General features: G+C 38.9%; 5 protein-coding genes across 5 annotated transcripts; 1 reads left to right on the top strand and 4 right to left on the bottom strand.

The window, feature by feature from the left end:
- Positions 1-657: 657 nt before the first annotated feature.
- On the bottom strand, positions 658-5,026 carry rab30 (RAB30, member RAS oncogene family). Its single transcript, XM_049577207.1, has 5 exons — positions 4,863-5,026; positions 3,447-3,545; positions 3,275-3,358; positions 2,999-3,182; positions 658-2,642 (listed from the first exon to the last, which is right to left on the bottom strand). Exons 2-5 carry the CDS (start codon positions 3,537-3,539, stop codon positions 2,392-2,394), a joined length of 612 nt encoding a protein of 203 aa, XP_049433164.1. The 5' UTR covers positions 3,540-3,545; positions 4,863-5,026; the 3' UTR covers positions 658-2,391.
- A 1,064-nt stretch (positions 5,027-6,090) lies between these two features.
- ndufc2 (NADH:ubiquinone oxidoreductase subunit C2) lies at positions 6,091-8,596 on the top strand. Its single transcript, XM_049576167.1, has 3 exons — positions 6,091-6,335; positions 6,927-7,070; positions 8,408-8,596. Exons 1-3 carry the CDS (start codon positions 6,197-6,199, stop codon positions 8,455-8,457), a joined length of 333 nt encoding a protein of 110 aa, XP_049432124.1. The 5' UTR covers positions 6,091-6,196; the 3' UTR covers positions 8,458-8,596.
- Positions 8,597-8,685: 89 nt separating this feature from the next.
- Positions 8,686-9,453, bottom strand: LOC125888666 (thyroid hormone responsive). Its single transcript, XM_049576166.1, has one exon. The coding sequence runs from the start codon at positions 9,352-9,354 to the stop codon at positions 8,938-8,940; it is 417 nt and encodes a 138-aa protein (XP_049432123.1). The 5' UTR covers positions 9,355-9,453; the 3' UTR covers positions 8,686-8,937.
- A 940-nt stretch (positions 9,454-10,393) lies between these two features.
- guca1c (guanylate cyclase activator 1C) lies at positions 10,394-14,359 on the bottom strand. Its single transcript, XM_049576164.1, has 4 exons — positions 13,035-14,359; positions 12,383-12,532; positions 11,808-11,895; positions 10,394-11,602 (listed from the first exon to the last, which is right to left on the bottom strand). Exons 1-4 carry the CDS (start codon positions 13,341-13,343, stop codon positions 11,466-11,468), a joined length of 684 nt encoding a protein of 227 aa, XP_049432121.1. The 5' UTR covers positions 13,344-14,359; the 3' UTR covers positions 10,394-11,465.
- Positions 14,360-16,312: 1,953 nt separating this feature from the next.
- Positions 16,313-22,992, bottom strand: LOC125888662 (TPA-induced transmembrane protein homolog). Its single transcript, XM_049576163.1, has 7 exons — positions 22,563-22,992; positions 20,222-20,299; positions 19,879-19,965; positions 19,450-19,582; positions 19,002-19,162; positions 17,959-18,029; positions 16,313-17,824 (listed from the first exon to the last, which is right to left on the bottom strand). The coding sequence occupies exons 1-7, from the start codon at positions 22,641-22,643 to the stop codon at positions 17,638-17,640; spliced, it is 798 nt and encodes a 265-aa protein (XP_049432120.1). The 5' UTR covers positions 22,644-22,992; the 3' UTR covers positions 16,313-17,637.
- Between the last annotated feature and the right edge of the window lie 1,232 nt (positions 22,993-24,224).

The following is a 24,224-nucleotide window of genomic DNA, read 5'->3' as shown; positions in this document are numbered from 1 at the left end:
AAAACTAATTATGTGTTTGATAAAATTTAATTTTCGACGATACAGTATTCTGAATCTGTACTACTTTTTATTTATTTATTTTTTTATTCCTATATATGGACAGGTTTGTGTGGAAATTATCTTAATGTAACTGTCTTTGTTTCTCCAATATTTTTTTTTTTTTAAGTGGGAAGAGTTCAAATATAAAAATAAAAGATTATATTAACAATAAATGCAAAATATATATGTAATACATATAATGCCAAAGTGCCATTGTATATATGAGAAGCAACTAGTCTAATATTATTTTTTAACCAGTTATCAGGTTTAACAGCTTTAACAGATATTTATATTTTTCATTATGTGAAAAGTAATTCAATCAATCAATCAGTTTTATTTATAAAGCCCAATATCACAATATCAATTACAATTTGCCTTATTATGACTATAATAATTATGTAATTTTAAACTGCATATACTTTTTTTATATAAATATAAATTTCTATATAAGTATATATAAAACATGCAACTGTATGTGTATTTTTTTAATATTTTTTTATCTAAAGACATGTTTTTTTTCACTTAAAGTTCATCATAATTCTAAATGCTGGTGACAACCTGTATATTTAATTTTTATACAATATGAAAATAACGAGTCTTCACTGCCTTCTTGTGGTCACTGTCAGGATCTGCAATATTTAATTCGTAAAGTCGGCGTCAATGATAAAACACTTTAAGTTCCGGTACATTATTTCAAATTAAAACAACGTACAAACATTTCGTTACAAGTGGCCGTGGCAAGAGGTTACTTGTTAATTAGGAGGTTCAAATGAATAAGGATCTTTACTACAGTACTGGACAGTCACGGTAATGACTGGCTGTAAGCAATAATAACATGACAAGTACACAATATTTAGTGTAATTATTTAATGTTATACAGAGTATTTTTAGGTATTACTTTGTACACATAAAGGAAAAGAAGCACAATATCCCAATAGTGTTTTCCTTTGTATTTCCCATATTGTGTTTTCAAGAAAATGCAAGGGATTAACAATAAGTCACTGCTGTTAAATCTAAGGTAAAAGGCAAAACAAAATGCTCGCCGGTTGTACAAAGGGATTACTGAAAATAAAAAATATAAAAGCAAAGTGCCAAGATGTACTACAGTCTGTACAACAAAGGACAAAATGTTACAATAAAAATAATAAGTGTGCAGTATATGGCATTGTGCAATACAGTACATTACAGTTATGGCAAATATATGAAAGATAAAGTTAGACACTACAAATTATGGCAAAACATGCTGGACAATCAAGAAATTTCACAATAAAAGCATATGAAGTACAACAAGTCAAATACGAAACTACATGAACATATCTCTTCGAACAAATAAGAAGTGATACAATTTCATGGCTAGGCAGCAACAACAAAGGCAGAAATATTCACGTCTATGATGAAATTAAAATTTAAAAAAAACAGCTGACAGTCAAATAAAAAAAGTCAATTGATTAAACCGTTTATAATTTCTACTGATGACTGACGATATCTGAGGCCTTTCAAACTGCTTCATACAATATCAACTGACTAAACACAAGCGCTGCAAGTATGCTAAAAATAAAAATAACAATGGTATCACAGAATACTGTTTCAATGTAGTATTTATACGTGTTTCAGTTTGTTATCTGACACAAAAACATATTTTAGCAGCAAGTAAAAACCTTCTATTGGGAACAAATATTTCACAGTTTGTAATGACAGGTGCAAATAACTACTCAGAAATGAGATTATGACAATTAATAAAACCATATGCGATTCTCAGAGCAGAAGAAACCAGAAGGTAATAAATGATTGTGCAACAGATTTTTAGGGTAAGCTTGCAAAACTTTTTTGCAACTTGATCAGACTATGTCATCTCAAAAATGTAGTGTATGTAAACATAGTGTTACCATTTACTGATAACCTCCGATGATCATGACACCTGTTGTCAGCTATGTAGAATCTGTAACAAAATACCTGGTCGAACTTTTTACTCACGTAATACTGCTGGTGAATATTGATGTTTAATGACAATGGATCCTAAAGCCCAAATAGGAAAGGTCTGCCATTTCACCATGAGGAGAACAAAATGGAAGCCTACTCCGATTCCTGGATGCATCAGGCAACTCTTTACATCCTGTTGCATTGAGGACAATGTTCTCCATACTGGCAGCATCTAAAATGCTTGTTCCTGGAAGGCCAAACTAAAGTTGACTAACTCCCTTGTACAGCTTTTAAAAAGGCATGGGATTGGAAATGACAGGATTAAGAAGTGGCTTTATGCCATTTCAGAGGGACGGAGGCATTGGGGCTCGGCCATCTGCCCTCTACAGTCAATGGCTACTGAGTTACCACGGCCAGAGGGCTGAGCTCTCTCTAATTGAGGTTGCAGCAGCTCAAGTAACTGATGGTTTTACCCTCACCGGGCATCGGGGCAGTGTCGTTGTTGTCAAGCTTGTTCTGCTTGGCCTCTCGAATGAGTTCGCAGGCCAGGTCGAGGAAAAGTTTCTCAACATTGTCAGACTCTTTGGCCGAGGTCTCTAGATACAGCATGCTCTGAGCCTCGGCGAAGTCTTCAGCCCTCTGTCTGAGAACCTCTCTCTTCTCTGCCAGATCTATTTTATTACCTGGAAAGACATATAACATGCATATGTCAATACATGTAACAAGCAGGAATGTGGCATCTTGCATCACAACACAGACTGTCTTTCTGAAGTGGAGGAGGTATGTGTGTGCATGTAAGCAAAGACAGTGTATGAGCTTTAAATTCCAGACAAAAATGATTTCTTTATGTTAACAAAAACTGGCTTTGACGTTTGCAAGTCTATTCAGAAACTGCCTCTGACATCAGCTCGCCAAGCGGGCTCTGAAAACCAGGCCAGTTCCGGTGTACACTATTATTCACAGCATTCTCATAATGAACAATGAGCCCGATGATGAAAGAGGTCCATCTGTTATTAATGTACAAAGTCAGACTTCTTACCGACTAATATAGTCACCACCTGGTTGTTGGCATACTGCTCAATCTCCCTCAGCCACTCTGGAAGGCACCTGAAGGAGTCCTCACAGGTAATGTCATACGTAAGAATGAGGGCGTTGGCACTACGGTAATAACTCTGAGTAATGGAGCGAAATCTCTCCTGTCCAGCTGTGTCCCATATCTGCAGCTGCAAACCACAATATCTGCAATGAGCAACTATAGCAAAACATAAAGGCGTCTCATGTTATGTGTTAAAAAATAACTGTAATCTTTCAGTACCTTGACCTTCTCCCCTTTGATTTCCACCGTTTTAATCATAAAATCTACTCCGATAGTAGCCCCCTGTCCAGGTGGGAAAAGGCCCTAAAATAAAAACATAAATACACAGTCTGGTATTGTAATACTATGTAAGTCAACATCTCTAAACTCACACACTCAGACTTATACAAACCTGAGTAAAGCGCCGGACGAGACATGTCTTCCCAACTCCAGCATTTCCTATCAGAACTATTTTGAACAGGTAGTCATAATCTTCCATGCTCATGCTAAACTGTGAAGAATAAAGACACACGAAAACTGGTGGTTAGTAAATGCATTCACATGAAATCAATGCATTAGATTAAGTCGATGCAAGTGGCACAATCCTGAAAAGTCCTGAAGACAGACGGTGAAGATGATGAGGAAACCAAAGAGTTGTGAAAGTGGCATAAAGGCCAGCATCCCCGGGAGAGATCACAGCTGACATCTGACTTGAATAATCTTCACTGACACAAATAGGAGGAATTGTGAGTTTAAAATGCACTGGTTTGGATCTTAGGTGTGTAAATTTGATTTCAGATGTAACTCAGTTCCGCAAATAAATTGTACAATATTTGCTGACTAATTACTCAAACCAAAAGTTCCTCAACTCTGTGACATAGTTGTACCTCCCTATCTCTGGTATTCATAAAAATGATAATCTACACATTTAATTAAATCACATGCTATCCTAGCTGCTCCATCATTGAGGCCTCTTACACTGAGGACACTCTGAACTTTGAGAACAACAACATGAGGACACGGAGGAACACACAGAGGAAATATTTCTATCTCTTCTCCTGTTTCACTTCTCAATCATTTTCCCTATTTTCACATCATATGACAGGCTGTGTGCACAACGCGAGATCCCTAATATTTCGTGCATAGCGCAGTTTCAGGGTCCGTGCATCACTTTTGGGGAATAATGGAGCCGCGGAAGCTGAAAACACTGCTGGAACATAATCTGGAAAATAATCTGCAAGATAAAACGCAGATGTGTAGCCGACCTGATGGATCTCTGTGTCTCCAGTCAGTGTCCTGGTGTAACATGCATGTAAACAGGGGTTGTAATAAACAGTTTTAGTATTCTCTGCTGCACCGTTACATCTGCTCCGGTGCCAGCACGGAGACTCGGGCCTGTACGTGCGTAAAAACTAAATATCTCATAATAAAAAGGAACATTATTAAGGATCAAACTGTTGCTTCAAGACTACGTGAATCCCTGAATGCCAGCCTGGATACAATGAGCCCTATTTTAAGGTCTAATTCAATTGAAAGCGCGTCCATATGAATTGTTCCCTGCGTCGCATTTCCTTCTTCGCCATTTTATCTTGTTTTATAACGCAAAGTAACATTATATCATCCTGCACAGGCTCGATCTGAGTTAACGACACATTTCGTCCTATTAATGCCACATTTGCAGCCTGAGCTGAGAGCTATTAGGGCGAAGCTAGCAACAGTAGCAACTAGCAGCTACCGTGCGACTCTAGCCATTTTGCCACTATGTGCAGATGCAGGAGAGAAACATGTCAGTCAGCCTGGAGAGAGTGTGGAGAGAGTTTGCACTTACCAAAAACACGGGGATCTCCCCGGACTTACAACTACTTGGTATGCATAGGTCACCTCATCAAATAGGCAAAGCCACTGCTGGGCAGGGCATAATTCCTCTGGCTGTGTATCCTCAGCAGCTCAGCAGCAGCCTGTCTCATAGAGGAGGAGGACGAGGAGGAGGAGGAAGACTGCACTCAATGATGTCATCAGCGCACATGCAAAGTAACCCAGTACATCTACTCAAGTATTACACTTAAGTGCTATTATAAGGAGCTGAACTTAAGTATTTTTATTTATTTAATTTCTGATTTCATTTCTATAGGGGCAGTGCACATTAATAAATATTACTGTAGATGTATTAGTGTCAGATAAAGGCTAATTTTCAACTGTTGTTCACAGGCCAGGTGTTAAAATGGCCACTAAAATAGAAAAACATAAAAGCATGCAAAGAATTAAAAGAATGCATGAAAACATGAATATAAAATAAGTCAGATAGATATCATGTTAAAGTCTGATGAAGCAGACAATTCAAGATGTAAACATTTATACTGTGTTAAATGTTATGCATTTACTCCATTACATTTCACACTTTCACACTTTATATATGCAATATAGGATGGTCATTGTTAGAAATCTTAATGTAGCCTATATTAGCTGCACCACATACAGTACAGAGTTATGATAATCATGAGGCAATGACTTAAAAAAAGGGACATCCTTCAAGTTCTCATTACTCAAGGGCCATAGCAATGTTTTGCAGCTTCTGTTAATTTATTATTATGAATGTTAGAAGGACACACACACACACACACACACACACACACTAGGACATAGTCCCATTTTACCCCACTACAACACCACTGACCATCAGTACAACCTTACATGGCAAATGCGGCCACATTACTCACCAAGCCTGCATTAGTTAGCCCACTGTAATGAATAATAATTCTAAAGAAAAAGCTGGCTAGATACCAAAATTGCCTAATGTTAGTATCAAGCTTAGTAATAGCCCAGTAACTTGCAGAGAGCTTCATTTGATGTAGTGTTCTGTACTCTTTAAAATACGTGGATAACAGTGTTATGTGTATGTGATTCTATATTTAAAAATCTAATCAATGTAATGTCATTGAATAGTAATCATTTTCATTGCTAAATGTAAAGTTTTACCATCTGGGGCTTCGTGCGTTGCTAGGATACAGGGCAGGCGGAACTGAAGCGCTTCTCATTTGATGTACCCGGACGTTTTATTCGGTTACACACCATGCCCTTGACTTCCTACAGGAGGTGATAGCTAACAAGGCAGGCAGACGGGAGGTCACTTAAATTCCTCAGTTTAAGTGGAAATTTGTCGCCATGGGGCTGGTACCAGACGAGGCGAAGTCTCTCCCCCCTCCGGGGATCGTCAACAGGAGCTCGGTGTGGCTGGCCGGTATAGGCTGGTGCTCCGCGATGCTTCATAACGCCATCAACCACAGGCCGCCGCTAAAATCAGGTTAGCATGTTTGCTAGCTGCCTGTCAGACTTTATCCTGTCTGCTGAGGTGGACTCTCCTTTAAAGCGTATGCGACATTTAATCAGAAAATATAAAAAAAAAAAAAAAAACCTACCCTGAGATGGTGCACTGGTAAAGAGCCAACATGTTGTTTCATAGCAGAGTAATAACTTATGACATATTTATTGTGTTAGCTTAAAGTGTGTGGTTACCTACCTGTGTTTCCTCTCGTTTCATATGTCTCAAATTAAATGGTAAATAATAGCAGACAAACTATGAAGTGAGGGCTCGAGGCCGTTTTTAATCTAAACTGCATATTCAATCTGATAGGCTATAGGCTATTTATGCTTTGTTTATTTGTATACTCCAGTTTTGAACTGTTCTTACTTTCAGCAACAGGTGCCCTGGTGAGAAAAATATCTCAATATAACTTTCTAAAACGTTTTCCTCCTAGTTTTGATTTGTATATTCTAGGATGCTTGTTAATTTCAATGAAAGATTTATTTTTGCTTTCAGTGCAAAGCTTATATTGTTGTGCTTTCATGCTATGTGCCAAAAAAAATCGTCATCTGTATTATTTTCCTTTTTTAGGTGTCCACCGACAAGTCCTGTTGGCAACAATCGGTTGGTTTATCGGCTACCACCTAACTAAATATGAAAATTACACTTATGCCAGACTGGATCGTGATATGAACGAGTATATCAGACTCCACCCGGAGGAGTTTGCACCAAAGGGTGAGTGAATTTTCAGAGCTCTTGCTCAAACAGGAGAAGACAGAAGAACACATCAGTATAGCTGTGCTCATAATGCTCTATGCGTGTTTCTCAATAATCATTTGCTTAAAGTCTCAGGAGGGACACTGATAAGTCCCACTTCATCCACCTGTCTGTGCAGTAAGGTCACTGATTGTTTCTTCATGAAAATTTGTGGCATGATAGTTATCAGGTTGATTTTTCTTAAGCACAGTTGAGCAGTTTTTTTTAAGAAGGAACTGCATGGCTGTTATCTGGTAAGACAGATTTATGCAGTGCACTGAATGAATATATTTTATTTTCTTATTCAGGATTATTTTTTTTGTTACTTTGTGTTTTTAAATGGTCTGTTGTGCTATTGCACATTTAACTATCATCACTATGAGCAATCATATGGTGATAACAGACCAGAATCCTAAATCATGGTAAATATTATTGCACGCAAATGGAAATGAAAGCTCTGCAGACAGTCTGTCCCTTGGCAGACTGGTTCAGAAGAGGAGCCAAGCACTACCCTGAACACAAAAGACTAGTTTGTTGTCACTTAAAAAAATCAAGTTTTAATTGTTTAGAGTATGATAGCTGCTCTTGAGATAAGGTTCAATTTAAAAAATGTATTTTCACACAGTGATTTACAGTATGTTTGTAGTTGGAAACAGGTTATTTTGGACACCATGCATATGCTTGCCATGCATTTTACATTTATAGTTAGTTTTTATATTAAAATATTGTAGAATTCCTCTCATAATTAAGCAGATCAGAGAGTGATGATTTTGAACACATTTTATAACCCCTGCATCCTTTTGACAGTGGTCTGCTTTGAATGGAAAAACAGCCTACACCTTAGAGTATACTCCCATGAATATGAATTTAATTTAATCACCACTGAGGTGAGGTGATAAGCTTAATGTTCTTCATCATATCAGTCTGATAAAATATATATTCATGGGAGCACAGTCTAGTGGTGAACTTTGTTTTTCCGTCTTTTGCATGATCTCTTGTCAGTTCAGAAGGAACTGCAGGGCTGTTACCTGATTATTTAATAACAGGTGCATGCAGTGCTCTGTATGAATATAATTTAATTTCTTATACAGAATATTTTTATTACTTTGTGTTTTTGAATGGACTGTTATTCTCTTACACATTAACCTATCACCACCACCATCATATGGTGATAAAAGACCAGAATCTTAACACATGGTGGATATTAGGATATGAAGCTTTTAAAGTTCAATACACACGTCTTCACAGATACATCTAAAACACTGTGACCTTTGCATGTGTGTAATCATTTTCTTCTCTTTGTTTTGTCTCACCAGAGAAAAAGACCTTTGCAGAGATTGTTGAGCCTTTCCATCCTGTGCGCTAAGTGTCTGCGGCTGGTGAGATGGAAGAGGGAGGGGGAGAGAAAACACCTACAGACTACCATCTGTCCTGAGTGGGCTTTTTGTGAAATCTTTATTGTGTTAAATATAATTATGTAAATAAAAAAATACCCAAAGTCAAAATGATGTGACTGAAATTTTCCTGATAAGTTAAAACAACAAGCATGATGAGTTTGTGTGTTTGGGCATAAATCAAGCCTAGAACAATGCTCTGTTTTTTCATGATCATTTAATCAGTCAACATTTGCCATACTCTTAAACCACAGTTTCCAAGAGACTATAACAGTCAGCAAATGAAGAGATCAAATTGATCAGTATTGACAATGCACGTTTATTCCATTTTCATTAAGTTAGAAGTCACTGAGTGCAAACAGTGCGGACATTTGGGATGTTCAGATGACTTTGCCACAGCACTTTTACAAACACCAGGTATTTTGCTTTATGTCCATGTATCTTACATGTTTCTAATTTGCCACTCCAATGATGTCCATATATTTCTCTGTGAGGCTTTGAGTCTTCTTGGTGAGGTCAATCATCACAGAAAACAGTCCTGTCAGGTGGAAGCGGAAGAGACCTTCAGGATCTGTGTCCAAGAGAGGCTCCAGGGTCTTGTTGAGCACTGTGTTCTTGGACTTGTGGTCATCCAGGAGACCCAGGTTGCTCTCCACGGTGTTTCTTATGGCTTTGAGCAGCTGATAGGTGCCATACAGGTCTCTGCAGGACTCCTCTGCTGCTTCACAGTCCCACGCCTCATCAGAGGGTACATCTCGCAGCAGGCTCGGCAGGAGGATGGTCTGCTCCATGTCGCTAACAGCTGAGCTGTATCGCCTCAGAGCCAAGAGCAGGCTGTTTTTGTTGAATTTGGCTTCGGCAGACTGCATGGTTCCAGTTGGATGTGGTTAGCTGTTCCTGTGCTGTGGTGGCTGACAGTATAGGAAGCAGTGTGCAGTGCAAAGCCATGAGAGCAGATAGTGGTGAATTTATATGATGAGCACAGGTGGGTCGATCTGGGCAGTTACGTAATTACATCAGCCGATACTTTTAGGAACGCTTTGAGTGCTATGTGGAGTCAAACTCTTATCTTTATTTGATTTACACAACCTGTAATTCCTCCGGGGTCATAACAATATCTGACTGGTGTGGAACAAAATGAACATCCGATAAATCATTAACCATGCAGACCATTTTGTTTGAATATCCTCTGTACAAGGGGCTAACATGATTTTGTATTTATTAATTGAAGTTCAAAAATCAGGAGAGGGATGTCAAATTTTAACCAAACAAAAAAGACTAATTATTAAACCAAGGTCAGCTGTGTTTGTATTTGCAGGTTATCTTAGAGACATGAACTCCTGGTTCTTCTGTTGTCTGTTTGCACATAATACTGCAAAGGCAAAGAGAACTTGGAAAACTGATCTTTAAAAGAAAATTAAGTTATCCTCAAATAATCTCAAAAATGACGGAGAGGTCCAGATGGGCTTGGGTGCAAACAATTGTTTGTATGTCTGGTTCCCCTCAAAAACTAAATGATGGCTGATAATAAGGATCTTTCATGTTTGAGAAGAGCTCTGGTATTTTGTGCACAAATGGAAATGAAAGCTCTGCAGACAGTCTGTCCCTTGGCAGACTAGTTCAGAAGAGGAGCCAAGCACCACCCTGAAAACAAAAGACTAGATTTTTATCACTTAAAAAGACAAGGATAACTGTTTAGAGAATGATAGCTGCTCTTTGGATAAGGTTTAATTTAAAATGGATTTTCACACAGTGACATACACTATGTTTGCAGTTGGAGACAAGTTATTTGGACACCATGCATATGCTTCCATTTTATGTTTAATGTAGAACTTCTCTCATGATCAAGCAGATCAGAGAGTGATGAATGTGAATAGGTTTTATGCCCCCTGCATCCTTGTGACAATGGTCTGCTTTGGATGGAAAAACAAGAGTCCGCACACTAGCGTATACTCCCATAAATATAAATTTAATCGCCACTGAGGTGAGGTGCTGAACTTAAGGTTCTTCATCATACCAGTCTGATGAAATATATATTCATGGGAGCATAGTCTAGTGGCATGATCGCTTGTCCAGCAGTTAGTGTTCATCATCTGGATGCGCATGACCTAAAGGTCTGCTTTAAACCATAAACTGCCAGGGTCAAGATTATTGAGAGAACAAAAGACAAAAAGAGTTTAACAAAAACATTGTATTGATTTTAAGGCAACATTGCAAACTTAATTATTGTAAAATATACTAAATTCATGCAATTTCTTTTTTTACATTCACCCACGACATGGATCTTCAGCTACCATCCAGTTTTTCTACAAGCATCAGCATTGCTTTCATGCAGATCCTACATGTGCAACAACACAAAACACAGAACAATCAATCTCATTAAGTGTTTTAGATGTTAACATGTTAATAGGTTAACACCCAAATGCTGTAATAATGTCATAGATGCCATAGGAAGTGCTTTCTGTACTGAAGTTTTGTAAAACATTCACTACCAGTTTGGCAGTTGTCTTCTTGTGCCTGACAGTACTGTGAACCAAAAGTCCCATACAATATTTCCGGCTCAGTAAGCTCTTAACAAGGTAAATCAAAGCGATCTATCCACCTCGCTTTGTGCCGTCTCCTCGAATCATGATGGGAACCTGAGAGCAGATGGGCCTCCCGTCACCGAGACTCTCCAAACACATCACCAGTAAAAACGTCTGAAAACTTATCAAAACTGAAGGGCCACCGCTGAAGGAATGTGCAAGCGCAAGCTGAGGGAAGAGGACAAATCCCCTGCTTCCCTCCGGTGGCACACACACAGAGAGAGATCATGTCTGCGTGGGCCTGCTCAGTCAATCCATTCAGTTCAATCTGTGCAGTTTGAGCTGGGACTTGGCTCTTCACCAGTCAAGCACAAACACTCTTCTCTCAACACTGCTGCATGCTGAAAACCCTCCAAAAAGAATTCTCCACACAATCCATCTTGTTCATTGTTAATTCAGTTTACAGCTTTCCTCTGTTGGCCTTTAAGAATAATTTCCAGGACATTGGTAAGATCCATCATCTTGGTGAGCATTTCCATGATGTCGGGATGATCCCTGACTCCACTGATGAACTCCTCCAGTGTGAGCTCGCCTGCGGACAGAAGCAGGAAAGATGAAAATGGCATCAGCGTATTTTAAACATTGTCTGACAGAAATGGGTATTATTATTTTTCCCAGCTAGAATGTTTATTGATGCCTCATACTCATGCAAGGCTGGACAAGTCATGGTGACATTATTTCTAACCAAGAACACTTTTTATGTTCAGCGCTAATAAAGTAAATAAAACATTCCTCACCTTCTCCGTTGACATCAATCTTCTCATATATAAGAGTCACAATCTCATCTGGGGGGATGTCGTAGCTTCTGGTGATATCTTGAATAGCCTAAAAGAATTTACATGGTTCATTGTTTGTTATACTGATACTTGCAAAGGCCTATCACTTAAATAAAACATGGCAGCTGCTGAATGCAAAAACTAAACAGGAGACTTAGTGAGTGAGAAAAGCTATATACTGGTCCTACTCCACCTCCTACTGAGTCTTAAAGGACTGCTGATACCACTTAACTGATAAAAAGTGTAATTTCCTACAATTATTAATATAATGGTGACAAGGGAGAAAGGTGTCATGTAATCTGTAGGATGATTACTCTATACTGTCTTTCGTGACTGAATGAGGTAATATGGCCAAATTTAGCCATGGCGTTGGGTAAGAAGCCCCCTGGATTAGGCCTCACATCTAGTTCATGGCCCATTTCTGCTCTTTCGGAGAAGAGCTGTTAAGCTTTATCATACAGGAAACGTTTAGCTGCTGTCTTTGTTAGATATGTGGAACTCTAATTATGGAACATTTAAAGAAAATTAGAGTGTACCTTGAATATGGTCTCCAATTCATCTTTGTCAATTTTCCCATTTCCATCTTGATCAAAGAGCTTGAAGTACCACTTCAGTTTCTGGTTAATTTCTCCTTTCAGTAGCAAACTGATGGCTGCGATGTATTCCACAAAGTCTATATAGCCATCCTGCAAAAAGACAGAGAGACACAGTTAGGAGAAGGACAATGCATGTGCTTGTACAGCAACACCAAAAGGTATTATTTCAATTAAGATTTTCAGCTGTATCATATAACATTTATGCATTTCTATGCAAGGACTATAGGGTTAATGCTGAGGAAACTATAGCAGATATTTACTGTAATTCATGTTCTGCCCATCATGCATGACCTTTTGTCCTAAGCTCGGTTAAAGAGGTCAGGACTCACAGTAGAGAACAGTCTTTTTAAAATGGTACACTGTCTTTTAAAACCATCAGAAATAAGGCAACAAGCCTTTTATTTCTCACTGCAAAGTTTGGTTCTATGATACCAGTGTAATTATTTGATTATTTCAACAACTTGTATGCATCAGGAATTCATCAAGCAACTGTCTCATCAGTTGGCAAATCATTTCCAGACTAAGGGAATCACACAATTATTTTCCTGACAAAGAAAGAACTTGAGAACAAGAAAGAACACTGTTTTCCTACCCCATCCATATCAAAGGTGAAGAAGACCTGGTCCACATAGCTGCTGGCCTCCTCTGTCATACCGCCCATTTCAAGCATAGTCTTGAGCTCAAAGAGCGTTATGAGCCCCGACGGAGACTCCCTCATGAATTTGGTGTACCAGTGGTGCATGTCCTCCTCCATGAGATCATCCAGGTTGGAGCTGTGGGCGCCCATTATTCCTTCAGAGGCTTGATTTGGGCCAGAGTCCTGCAGAGAGCCAGTGGTGAGGTTGAGAGCAGGAGAGGACAGTGTTCTCAGAGAGCACTGGCAGCACTGAGGAAATCTCATGCAACGACCACCTTAAGCTTTAAGTCTTGGCACAGCCAAAAGCAGAGATAACCCTTTAATAGGATAACTGCACAAGTCTTCCAAGAACATCAGAACATTGCATGCTACATGACTGAAGGGGGCTTGGTTACCGAGATTCTGGGAGGTGGGACTTCAACAAGGGAAGCTCACCTGGGCTTGAACTTTTGACTCTGAGAGAATTACAGCATTAATTGAAGACTTCTACCATGGCACTGGGGGATGAAGTTGCTTCTCATTTTTTAATTTATTCTTTTCATATCAATTCAATATTCCATTTTCTTTTCTGTGTTTGTTGTTTCTTCATTGCCCTTTAGGGAGGTATTTTTATAGCCACCATTATTTTCTGTGCTCACTGGCATAGTCACATCTTAATGCATTCAAAGAAATAATCTAAATGTACCAACATAGCTGGGTCCTCCCTCTCAATGGTTATCCCACACCTCTGGGGTTCCTCAGGGAATTACCAAGGGAATTCCTGTGGGAGTTGACTCATCCTCTTTACAGACATGAACAGGCCAGGGGATTTTTCTGAGCTACAAGAAACGCACTAAGCCTCTTGAGAAAAATTACATAAAAGTTATATTATCTATGATAAATACGGTCATACACAGAATAGGTATGTTAATAAAAGGAGAAACATGTACATACATGTACTTTTTTTTTTTCAAAAGCAAATAATTTATCATTTTTAATTTTGTGCTTGTGCACATTAGAGGCCTGTCCCTCATATGGTCTTTTGTTATCCTATTTTTAGGCTTGTCAAAGATACAATGAACAAAAGCTGTCAAAATTTCAAGGACTAAAAGTGTTAATTAATTTTGATGGCTCAATTCAGTATTCATTGTCGAACTGTTAATAATGTTGACAAGCCACCAGGAGTGAAAAGGCTGCAACTAGTGCTCAGATCAGACACATCAAAGATCAACCTTACTGCCTCAAACTGAATTGAAATATAACTTACCTATACATTCTTCAAAGCCGGTTGTGAGAGAGTTTGTAAAAGCATGTTTGATGTAGTTTTGCTGTCCCCAAATCAATCAATAAATTAATATGTTCACCACTTTCCATGGAGGCAAGAAAATTTTTTCTTTTCAGGAATTCAAAGCAACAAGGCACGACTAATTGATATGCAAATGATCATTTTGTGGGTGAAGTATTCCTTTGAGGGCTTACATCACTGAGGGAAGCTGCAGAAGAGTTCATAACACAACATAACACACGAGGATTCTTAGCTGGTTTGCAAGACTTTCACAATGTGTTTCTTACATAAGAAATTACATACAAGTTAAAGGTTTTATTGAAATGAAGACAGTCCAATAAAAGTATACTCTACGCATGTTGCGTTTTAGTTTACCTGGCAGCTATGTTCACAAATTGGGAACCATGTTAGCAAGCGCAAGATCAGAAGCACTGTACTTTGGATGTATTTTATAATCTACAGTAAGACATAAAAATACATAGGCAGAGGATTGAAACAGTCACTTTTTTCCCTTTCAGTACATTCCCTTCCTGCTTACAGACAACATTTCAGACGGATCAGAGTTCAGTGAGTTCTAACAGTGACCGGTCTTGCCTTCCATTTGCAAAGAGTTAAACCATTTTAACCCCTTTCCAGCCGTAGCGCCCACAAGCAGGTCAAATTAACTCAAACATTTCTGTCATGTCAACATGCAGGGAGATGTGTGACAGTGTTCATGTTTGTTTTCTTTCCTTCAATGACAAGTGAAAAAGGTATTATGCTTAAAGTTTTCTTTTGCCACTGACCCTAAAATAACAGGTTTAATTGTGGTTATTAAAGAATTTCTTGAGACAATCAATCTAATGGCATTAACCCAAGCCTTATCATGAAAATTAGGTTTATACTTAAGGCATTACAGAGTAGATTTTATTAAGTTTGAGTAAGCAGAAATAAGTAAACACCCTGAGCAAAGACACACACCAGAGTAGATAAATGTATGTTTAACCTACACTGGTGGCATAACTGACCTGAGTGTGGCCCTGCAGACCAGAGGATCATGGGTATGATAATGGATACAGAGTAGTAGTGTTTAAGCCAACCGGGCTATCGCAGCTCACGGGGCTTATTATAGTAAATCTGGCTTTAGACGATTAACATTTCTCAAAATAGGATTGAGGAGATGGACCGTCAGTGAGTACACACAGTGAAGGCAGCCAGCGTCTATTAAACTATAAAGCTATACACAACCAGGATCCATGCCGTTGCCCTGTGCCATGGCACATGATCTCTCACTGCTGCAGACAGATAAAGTCGTGTTTACTTTGATGAAACAGAGAGAGACACCTACAGACACCCTCCCAAACCCTAAATACAGTAAAGAGCAGCTTAAGTCAATTAAAGTCATCCGATCTGATAAATAAATCCAGTCTAAACAGAAATGTGCAGGTTCACGCTTGTTTATCTCAGCAGCAGGTGGACTGATTTGGTTTTTATGTACAGTAATAAGCTGTTGAAACCTCAGCGGGATCCCACTGATGTTCTTTAAACTTGACCTTTTGACCAGCATGTGACAATCATGCAACAAGGGCATTTGAGAATGGCATGTGCAAACATTTCCCCTTCAGGAAAAAGAAGCCCAGGGGGAAAATAGTAGCAGCAGTATTTCCTTCTGAATACAGTACTATTAAGAATTTATGTCATACACAATAACATTTTCAAGTGACTCTAATTTTGCCTTTTCAGAATGGCCATTAGTTTCTTAATAAATCTCAGCTGGTTGTGGGGTTAACATTTTTTATGTGCACTGCCATCTGACTAATTTATGTATAATGCCAAAACTTGTATTCAAGTATAAATTCTATGCCAATCCAATACACCATATCTTTTAAGCCCCATTTAAAAAAGGAGGATTAACTAACTCCTGTAAGTGAATGACTAATAACCCTTACAGTTGAGCTTCAAATTAACTGCATCTTTCAGCTGTGAAAAATATCTGTAAAAATATTCTTTATTTGAGAAATTACAGGCCTTATACATATTTTCTCACATTATTATTTGAATCAAACCTTTACTTTCACCTTTGGAACAGATGAGTTCTTACCACAAAATGTTAAGTGATAAAAAAACATGGCAATTAGTGTCTTAGTTGGCTCAAGCTTCAGTTCTTTCCATGAAGTCTTGTGCTGAGTGTAACCAGCTGAAGGGAGGACTAATTAATAACCATCTGGTGGCTGTGAAGAATGACTGTTTGTGACCAGATCATTTGGCACAAACATTAATCACAGCTGTAATCTTATTAGAGGACAGACATGTTGACATGATCACTGCCAGGAAACAGGCTGCAGTCTCACACACTGACACGGCTCTAGCTGATTAACATGTGATATGCAGCCTGCGCTATTAAATGCAACAACCTGCTACTAGCACACCTTAAGAGGAAAATGTCAGTGTAAATTCTCAAATGTTGACTCCAAACAGAGACAGAAAAACAAAGTAAACAGTACTTCATCATTTGCATGTTTGACATGCACTTTTTCTACTATTCAGCCAGAAAGAATGTTAGAAGTACAGCAGGTTAACCCTTTGTGTAAACAGTAGAATATACAGTATATGTAGTTTTATATAGTCATTATTTCCAAAATGACTCCACCAGCTGGCTTATTTTCCTGTACAGTTCTCTACAGCTGATCTTCCTGCAGTCTGATCGCTGTCTATGCAAATGCATTCAGGCCGTTCCACAGTTTTGGTTTGCAAATGCTGTCCGGTGACAGAAAATAATGGCACTGATATGAAAATATATACATTTGTATTTCCTTTAAAAAAAACACTTACTCTGCCACGTTTTGTATAAACGGTCAGGTATAACATCACAGTGATTATCAGAGAATGAATGTAAATAATTACAGCACTGATATGTGTGCCAACAATCTTACACTTACAGCTAAATAAGGCACAGACGAGCACAAAAAATTCTCAAATACAATATAGAAAAATTGTGTATCATACACTGATTTTTAAACCACATGGTTTGACAGCAGGCAAATGTCTGAGAGGTCATGAGGTCATCATAATGTCCTACAGCCGTAACGGGCCTGTGTGACTGTGGCCACATAGCTTCCTGTGGTTAAAGATGCATCATATGCAAAATGTCTGCAGACTCGTGGGAGAATTACACAGAAGTCTGACAAATCATATGCCACGGTCAACCACCTTACTGAAAGCTTAGTGTTTACTGAGTCAGCGTCTCACTTAAAAAACAAAGAAAGCAAGATTTACCAGTTTTCCTGTTTGCTTGTGAACATTGTCATTAGTGTCTTAAAACATGCTCAGGGAAACTGGATCAATGTACATCTGTCCTGACTCATCTGGCTCCTGGTCGTAGAGAAACTGTCTGAACACGTTGTACACCATCTCTCTGCTCAGAGTGATGTTTCTCAGCTGATAGTGCTGCTCTTCGGGCATGAGGAATGTCAGCTGGTAGTCAGCGATGACTGAACCGTTCCTGTGGAGAGAGTGAAACAGAAACTCTGAAGCTCAACACATTTTTCCCTGTAAAATGTACACATAACAAAAGGCTAAATCCAGTGGTTTCATGTAGCAGAGGTGGGAAAATGCTTGAGTGTGATGTGTGTTTACCTGAATTCACGTATCTCAGCTCTGGAGAAGTATCGTCCCAGGGCAGGGGAGGATGTGTAGAGGTCAGCCAGCTAGGTGGGGCAGGTTTACACATGCGAGAGCAAACAATGAGAGTGAATTGTTTTAGGTGGGTGTTACTTTCACTTTACTGAGAGCTTTATCCTGCTGCTGAGGGCTTTTAAATTCTCTGGCAGAAACAAAAAGGGGCTTTCAGCACCAGCAGCTAGGAACAAGTTTCTGTTTTGTGAAGCATGAGGCATTACAATCTCAGTTACAAACGCTTTTACGTTCTTTTTCAAAAGCTTTTGCTTTTGTTGCATGACCTTTTATTTTTAATGAAATGAGCTATACACTGTAAATAAAATGAACCTCCCTTACCTTAAAAACATAACTATTCACCATGACTATTTCAATTAATCAAAGTAATTGCCGTACTGTACATAATGCCCCATGCCCTGCTATTTTATGTTAAGTCATAAGCATAATGTCAGTCCTCTATTCATAATGCTAATGTAGGTGCTGTTGCTAGGAGACAACTGATGTAGGCCTATTAGCAAAAGACAGGAAGATATACTGTATACAAAAGCAAATCATAGCAATTTTGTCTTGTATTCCACAGTTTCTATATTTGTTCCATATAGTTATAAAGCGCTATAAACACAACCAATCACAGGTCGAGTGTGTAGGATTTAGGAGGATATATTGGCAGAAATGGAATATAACATAGGCTAATAAGCATGTTTTTTTGAGTGTATATCATTTTTCTGCAGTAGCCCAGAACGTACAAACCAAACACTGGCTCTTGATTTGTATTTACCATAGTTAGCAGCCCCTCCACAGCATCAGAAAAACACTGATGATTTTTTTTTTAAGTTGAAACTGCTTCATTTAGTGTTTCCACTGGTTTAATCACCTGGTGCATTTGTTCTGAAGAGGAAGAAACCTCTGTGGATAATTCAGCTCCAAGTAAAAACCTCCCCTAAATCTTACACACTGGACCTTTAAGTATTTTATTTGAAATACAAGTCAGAAATGGTATAAACCTTTTCTTGAAGGTCAGCAGCAAGTGCTTGGCTTTCATTGGAGGAACGGGTGAGAAGTTCTTCTGTGAAGACCTGATTGGGCAGTTGGAAGCTTCCGTGGAAATGTTGAGGAACTTTAAACATTGAACGGTCAAAGTTGTCATCCTTGTCCTCGTGGATCACTGCTCAAAGAGAAAATAGGTCAAAGCCTCAAAACGGAAAACATAACTTCTGAAAATGAAATGTTTTCACACACTCCTGAAATAGTCTACAGATTCATTGCACAAAGGCTTTGATGTCATGTTCTTGTATTATAACTTGCACTTTTACCTTTAGCTGTCTGTGACCTTGTAACATGCGTGCTTTAAAGTATGATAAAACACCTTGTTACAGATTGCAATTCAAATCTTTACCAGTTTTCCACTGCATTTATGTAAATACAAAAATGTAGCATCACTCAACACCTTACCTGAGCACACGGCCATCGATATCAAAATCACAGCCAAGATGAGAACAAAGATGCTGATGATGATCATCCATAGTCTGACTTTCCAGAAGACAACCTCATTTAGCTCTCTCTTTACCCTGCACACGGCACTTTCCTAAAAGCACAATGGAATTGCTTCGTAAACATAGGGCCACAGTCTATCAGCTTTAATACAAAGATAGATATGCATCACTCTAATATGACATTATTCAAGAAATAACACTAACAGAGCATAAAAAACAAAAACGAAAGTTGCAAGAAGTTATTCACAGATTCACTATCCTCTTTGGGGGTGGATGGGAAAGTAACGCAGTGAGTTATCACATGACAGTTACACTTCCTTTATCACAAGTGTCAGAGGAAATACCCCACAATCAACATTTTGGACTTTTTCTTTAAAAGTCTCCATACCTCTTGAGGAGTAAATCTATGTTCCAGATCCCCTTGAGCTTCTGCTGCATGGGCAGATGGGGCCACCCCGCCATTACAACCATCAATCTGACAAACATATGAGCAGACATATGTCACTTACTTCACTCATTTACTTAGTATGAATGCAATATATCATTTAGGGACAGTGTGTTGATTTATTCACTTTCAGGAGTGCAGGAAGTAAGTGACAGCTCCTTTTTTTGTCTTTTACACAGACATGTAAAATCCATGCCAAACAGAAAATATGTGTTATTCAAATATATTGTAAAGCTGAACAAAACTATAAGATGAACAACGACCACAACCTTTGCTGGAACCTCACCTGTCCTAACAGCAACCCATCTCTCTCTGATGCATCAGGGTGTCTGTACGCTGCACCATCTCCATTACTCGCTGTCACCTGGAAGCAGGCAAATATTATAATAATACTCGGTCCCTCAATTCTATCAAATTTTAGACCTGTTTCCCATCTGTCCTTTTTGTCCAAAGTTCTAGAAAAAGTTGTTTTCACACAACTACAAGCATTCTTAGAGAACAACAATATTTTTGACAAATTCCAGTCTGGCTTCAGATCTCGTCATAGCACCGAGTCTGCTTTGCTGAAGGTACACAATGACGTTGCTCTGTCTGTTGATGCCAAATGCCCTATGATCCTAGTACTGCTAGACCTCACAGCGGCCTTCGATACTGTGGACCACGCGACCCTGCTATCTCGCCTTAATGAATATGTTGGCATCAGTGGCACCGCACTTAAGTGGCTTACTTCCTACTTAACCGATCGAAGCTTTTCAGTAATGATTGGTGACCTGTCCTCCTCGAGCATCTCTCTCTCCTGTGGGGTACCACAAGGGTCGATCCTCAGCCCTACTCTTTTCTCTCTTTACATGCTGCCACTTGGTTCAATTATAGCGAAACACGATTTGTTGTTCCACTGCTACGCGGACGACCTCCAAGTCTATTTACCGTTGGGCCTAACGGGAAGCGGGGCACATAGGAGTCTGACTAATGCTATTGCCGACATTAAGCAGTGGTTGTCATCCAACTTCCTACATCTTAATGAAGACAAGACAGAGTGTATTGTGTTTGGGAAAACAGAAATGTCTAATTTCACAGCAATGAAACTCAGTCCAACGGTCAGAAATCTCGGGGTTACGTTCGACAGTAACTTCAAGTTCGACAAACAAATTGACACTGTGGTTGATGTAAGCTTTTTTCAATTGCGCTTTCTGGCCAAGGTGAAGCCATTCCTAAATCGTGCTGACCTTGAAAAAGCTATTCATGCCTTCATTAGCTCAAGGCTAGATTATTGTAATGCACTTTATGTTGGTACTTCCCAGTCATCCATCAGTCGCTTGCAATTCGTGCAAAATGCAGCAGCCCGTCTTTTAACTAACACTCCTAGACGCGTGCCCATCACTCCTGTCCTTTACTCTCTTCATTGGCTTCCTGTCCATTTTAGAATCGATTTAAAGATTTTAACATTCGTTTTTAAAGCTCTTAACGGACTTGCTCCACCCTATTTATCCGACCTTCTCACGCCACAAGTCAGAAACAGAACCCTAAGGTCGTCAAACCAGGGTCTGTTGGAGGTCCCAAGGTCCAATTACAAACATTGGGGTGACAGGGCTTTCTCGGTGGCCGCACCCAGACTGTGGAACAAGCTCCCCCCCGACATGCGCACCATCACTGACCTAGGTCTTTTTAAATCAAAACTTAAAACCTTTCTTTTTAAGACGGATTGTTAGGACATTTTTATTGTTATTGTTTTTTATTGCTGTCCTTTACTTGTGTTCTTTTGCTGTTTTATTTTATTGTAAAGCACTTTGGTCACCCTCTGGGCTGTTGTAAAGGGCTATACAAATAAACTTTATTATTATTATTATATTATAAATATTAGGTGTTACGGCAGACGTTAACAAAAAAAGAGTGAAATGATCAAGTTGTCTTTGGTGTTATTTAATAAAGTGTTAAACAGAATAATGAGAGTTACAACAGAGTCAATATATTTCAGCTGAAAGGTCAGAGCTCTGACACGTGGAGTGTCCTCTGTAGGTCTGACCAAAAATCACAGGTTCAGTCACATAATATAATTAAAACTTAGATGTGCACAGCAGAAGGGAGGCAACGGGAGACATCCGGTTACCCGATAACTGTCATGGGAACAGCTACAAAGCAAGCTTCTCATACACAAATGAAAACTCTCCAAGGACACAGTTTACTTCAGTTACAATGAAGCCTTATACACATGAGGAAGCAAAATACTACATGTCTATATATGGCAATGATATTTATTTTTGTTCCCACATTAGTTAATATTACTATGACGTGCTAAACACCACAGTGGGAGTTTTTGGGCAAAATGGCGAGGACATTATGTTTCATAGTGCAGCCACTAAGAATTAGTTACCTGAAAGAAAATAGGGATGTAGTAGCTAGTAGGCCTATATAGATGTAGATATAAGATATTATGAGGATGATGATGGTGATTATTATTGCTGTTGTCACGGTTATTAATATTGTTGTTATTATTATTATTTCTTATGCAATAATAATAATAATAGGCCTATTAATAACAATGATAATAGTAATAATAATAATTATTATAACTGGACAAACCACTAAACATAAACTCTTACTTATTTACCCTAATATTAATAACTCACCCGTTCATTAGACAAATATGCTGCTCCATCGTTCCCATTCGTCTTGATGGTCTGCAGCTCAATGTCCACACTGGTTTCCATACTAGTTTTCAACTCCCAGTGCCGTATAGGCGTTCCTCAGCCGAAGTCCCAACCCGGAAGTCCCTATCAGTTATAACTTTAAGTAATGAAACCGCAGTGTCCGCGGGTCCCTAAACGTCCCAGCAGCGGTTCAAAAAGGCAACAGTTCCTGAAAATCAACAGGTCGCGAGTTCACATGTTGTTGACCTGTCAGCTCGTGAGGAAGTTTTTCTTCCGGACGAGGACACTGGCGTCTCCTCTCAGTGTTCGTCTTTTCCCACCCTGGCTGCCAGGCAGGTGAGCTCCTTGAAGTTTCGGTGAAGCTGACGTCGGAAGGCGTTGTCAAGTAAAGACTCCGGGGGAGGAAACATTAACAGATATGACCCAAGTCCGGCATTCCTGGAAGTGACATTAGTAACTGTAAAGCGATTCACAACCTGCGTCACTATTAAAATACAGTAGGGAGTTGAATGTAAAGGGAGCTGCACGTTGACACATACCTGCACTGTCGGTACCTGAAGGTATTTCAAGTTCGGACGTGACGTGATCCATTTTGTCCCCAGGTAGAGGCCTGGAGGATTTTATGACTAGGCATATTGAATATTTACTTAAGCGAATAATAAACCTGATATGACGGCTCGCATTTCACAAACAGGTCATAGAATGATGAATAAGCTGTTTGTTAAGATGCCTCTGATGGTGTGATGGTGCTTTTTCGAATCCAAGTTGTTTATGTATCAAAAATCAGCCATAGTTGTTAATTCAATAAAGCGGGAAAGTATACTTTCAGTACTTTTTTTAAAAACTTTTTTCAGAGGTTAACAGTTTTTACTAGGTTTTCATACTATACTTATAATGCCTTCAAGAACAGGCACATTTTGTCCTAAAAAGAGAGGGAGATCAGTTTTTTATTATTATTTTTTTTTATATATATAAATTCTCTGATTTCTTTTAAATCCCTTTATGTTTAATGTTCTAGAGAATACCCTCTGGTATTTGATTTCCAAGGCCCTGCATGCACACAAGGTGCTTTCGGTTATTCTGATAAGACTTCAGCTCACGTTGAAATGAGCAGAGCTACAGTGGGACATTATGGGACTCCATGAACTAGTAAAAAGTATCAAAATGTAGTTTGTCTTACCTGAAGAGTTGCAATAAAGCTGTTAATCCGGACCAGGGAGAGTCATTTAAATAACCTGCGTGACTGTTCCATAGGTGTGCAAGGGCTTTCCTTATCAGCACTGGCAACCTCTATAAAGCCAACTAACTTTTAGGCATCATCTGACCGAAGACTCTCCAGTACATAAAACATTGTCTTCAACAAATAATTGTCACAGCATTACGTATTTACTGACAGACCTATCAGAATAAAGATTCTCTGCAACATTGACAAATTTGACTCATAATGATTCGTTCAACTCAGAAATGTGACCAGACAGATGCAATCTCAACTTTTTCTTACAGGAGGAAGCTGTTTATTTTCTTAACATTTCTGTGCATAACTGCCCAGGACCTGAGCCCCTCCACAGTAGCACTGTGATTTAGATAGTTCGTAGAATACAAAATGTAAAACAAGCAGACAGTCGGAGGAAAACTAGACAA

The sequence above is a fragment of the Epinephelus fuscoguttatus genome, linkage group LG5 (genome assembly GCF_011397635.1).
Source record: "Epinephelus fuscoguttatus linkage group LG5, E.fuscoguttatus.final_Chr_v1".
Taxonomy (NCBI): Eukaryota; Metazoa; Chordata; class Actinopteri; order Perciformes; family Serranidae; genus Epinephelus; species Epinephelus fuscoguttatus.
Note: the sequence above shows the minus strand (reverse complement) of the source record. Positions and strands in the feature narration are given on the sequence as shown.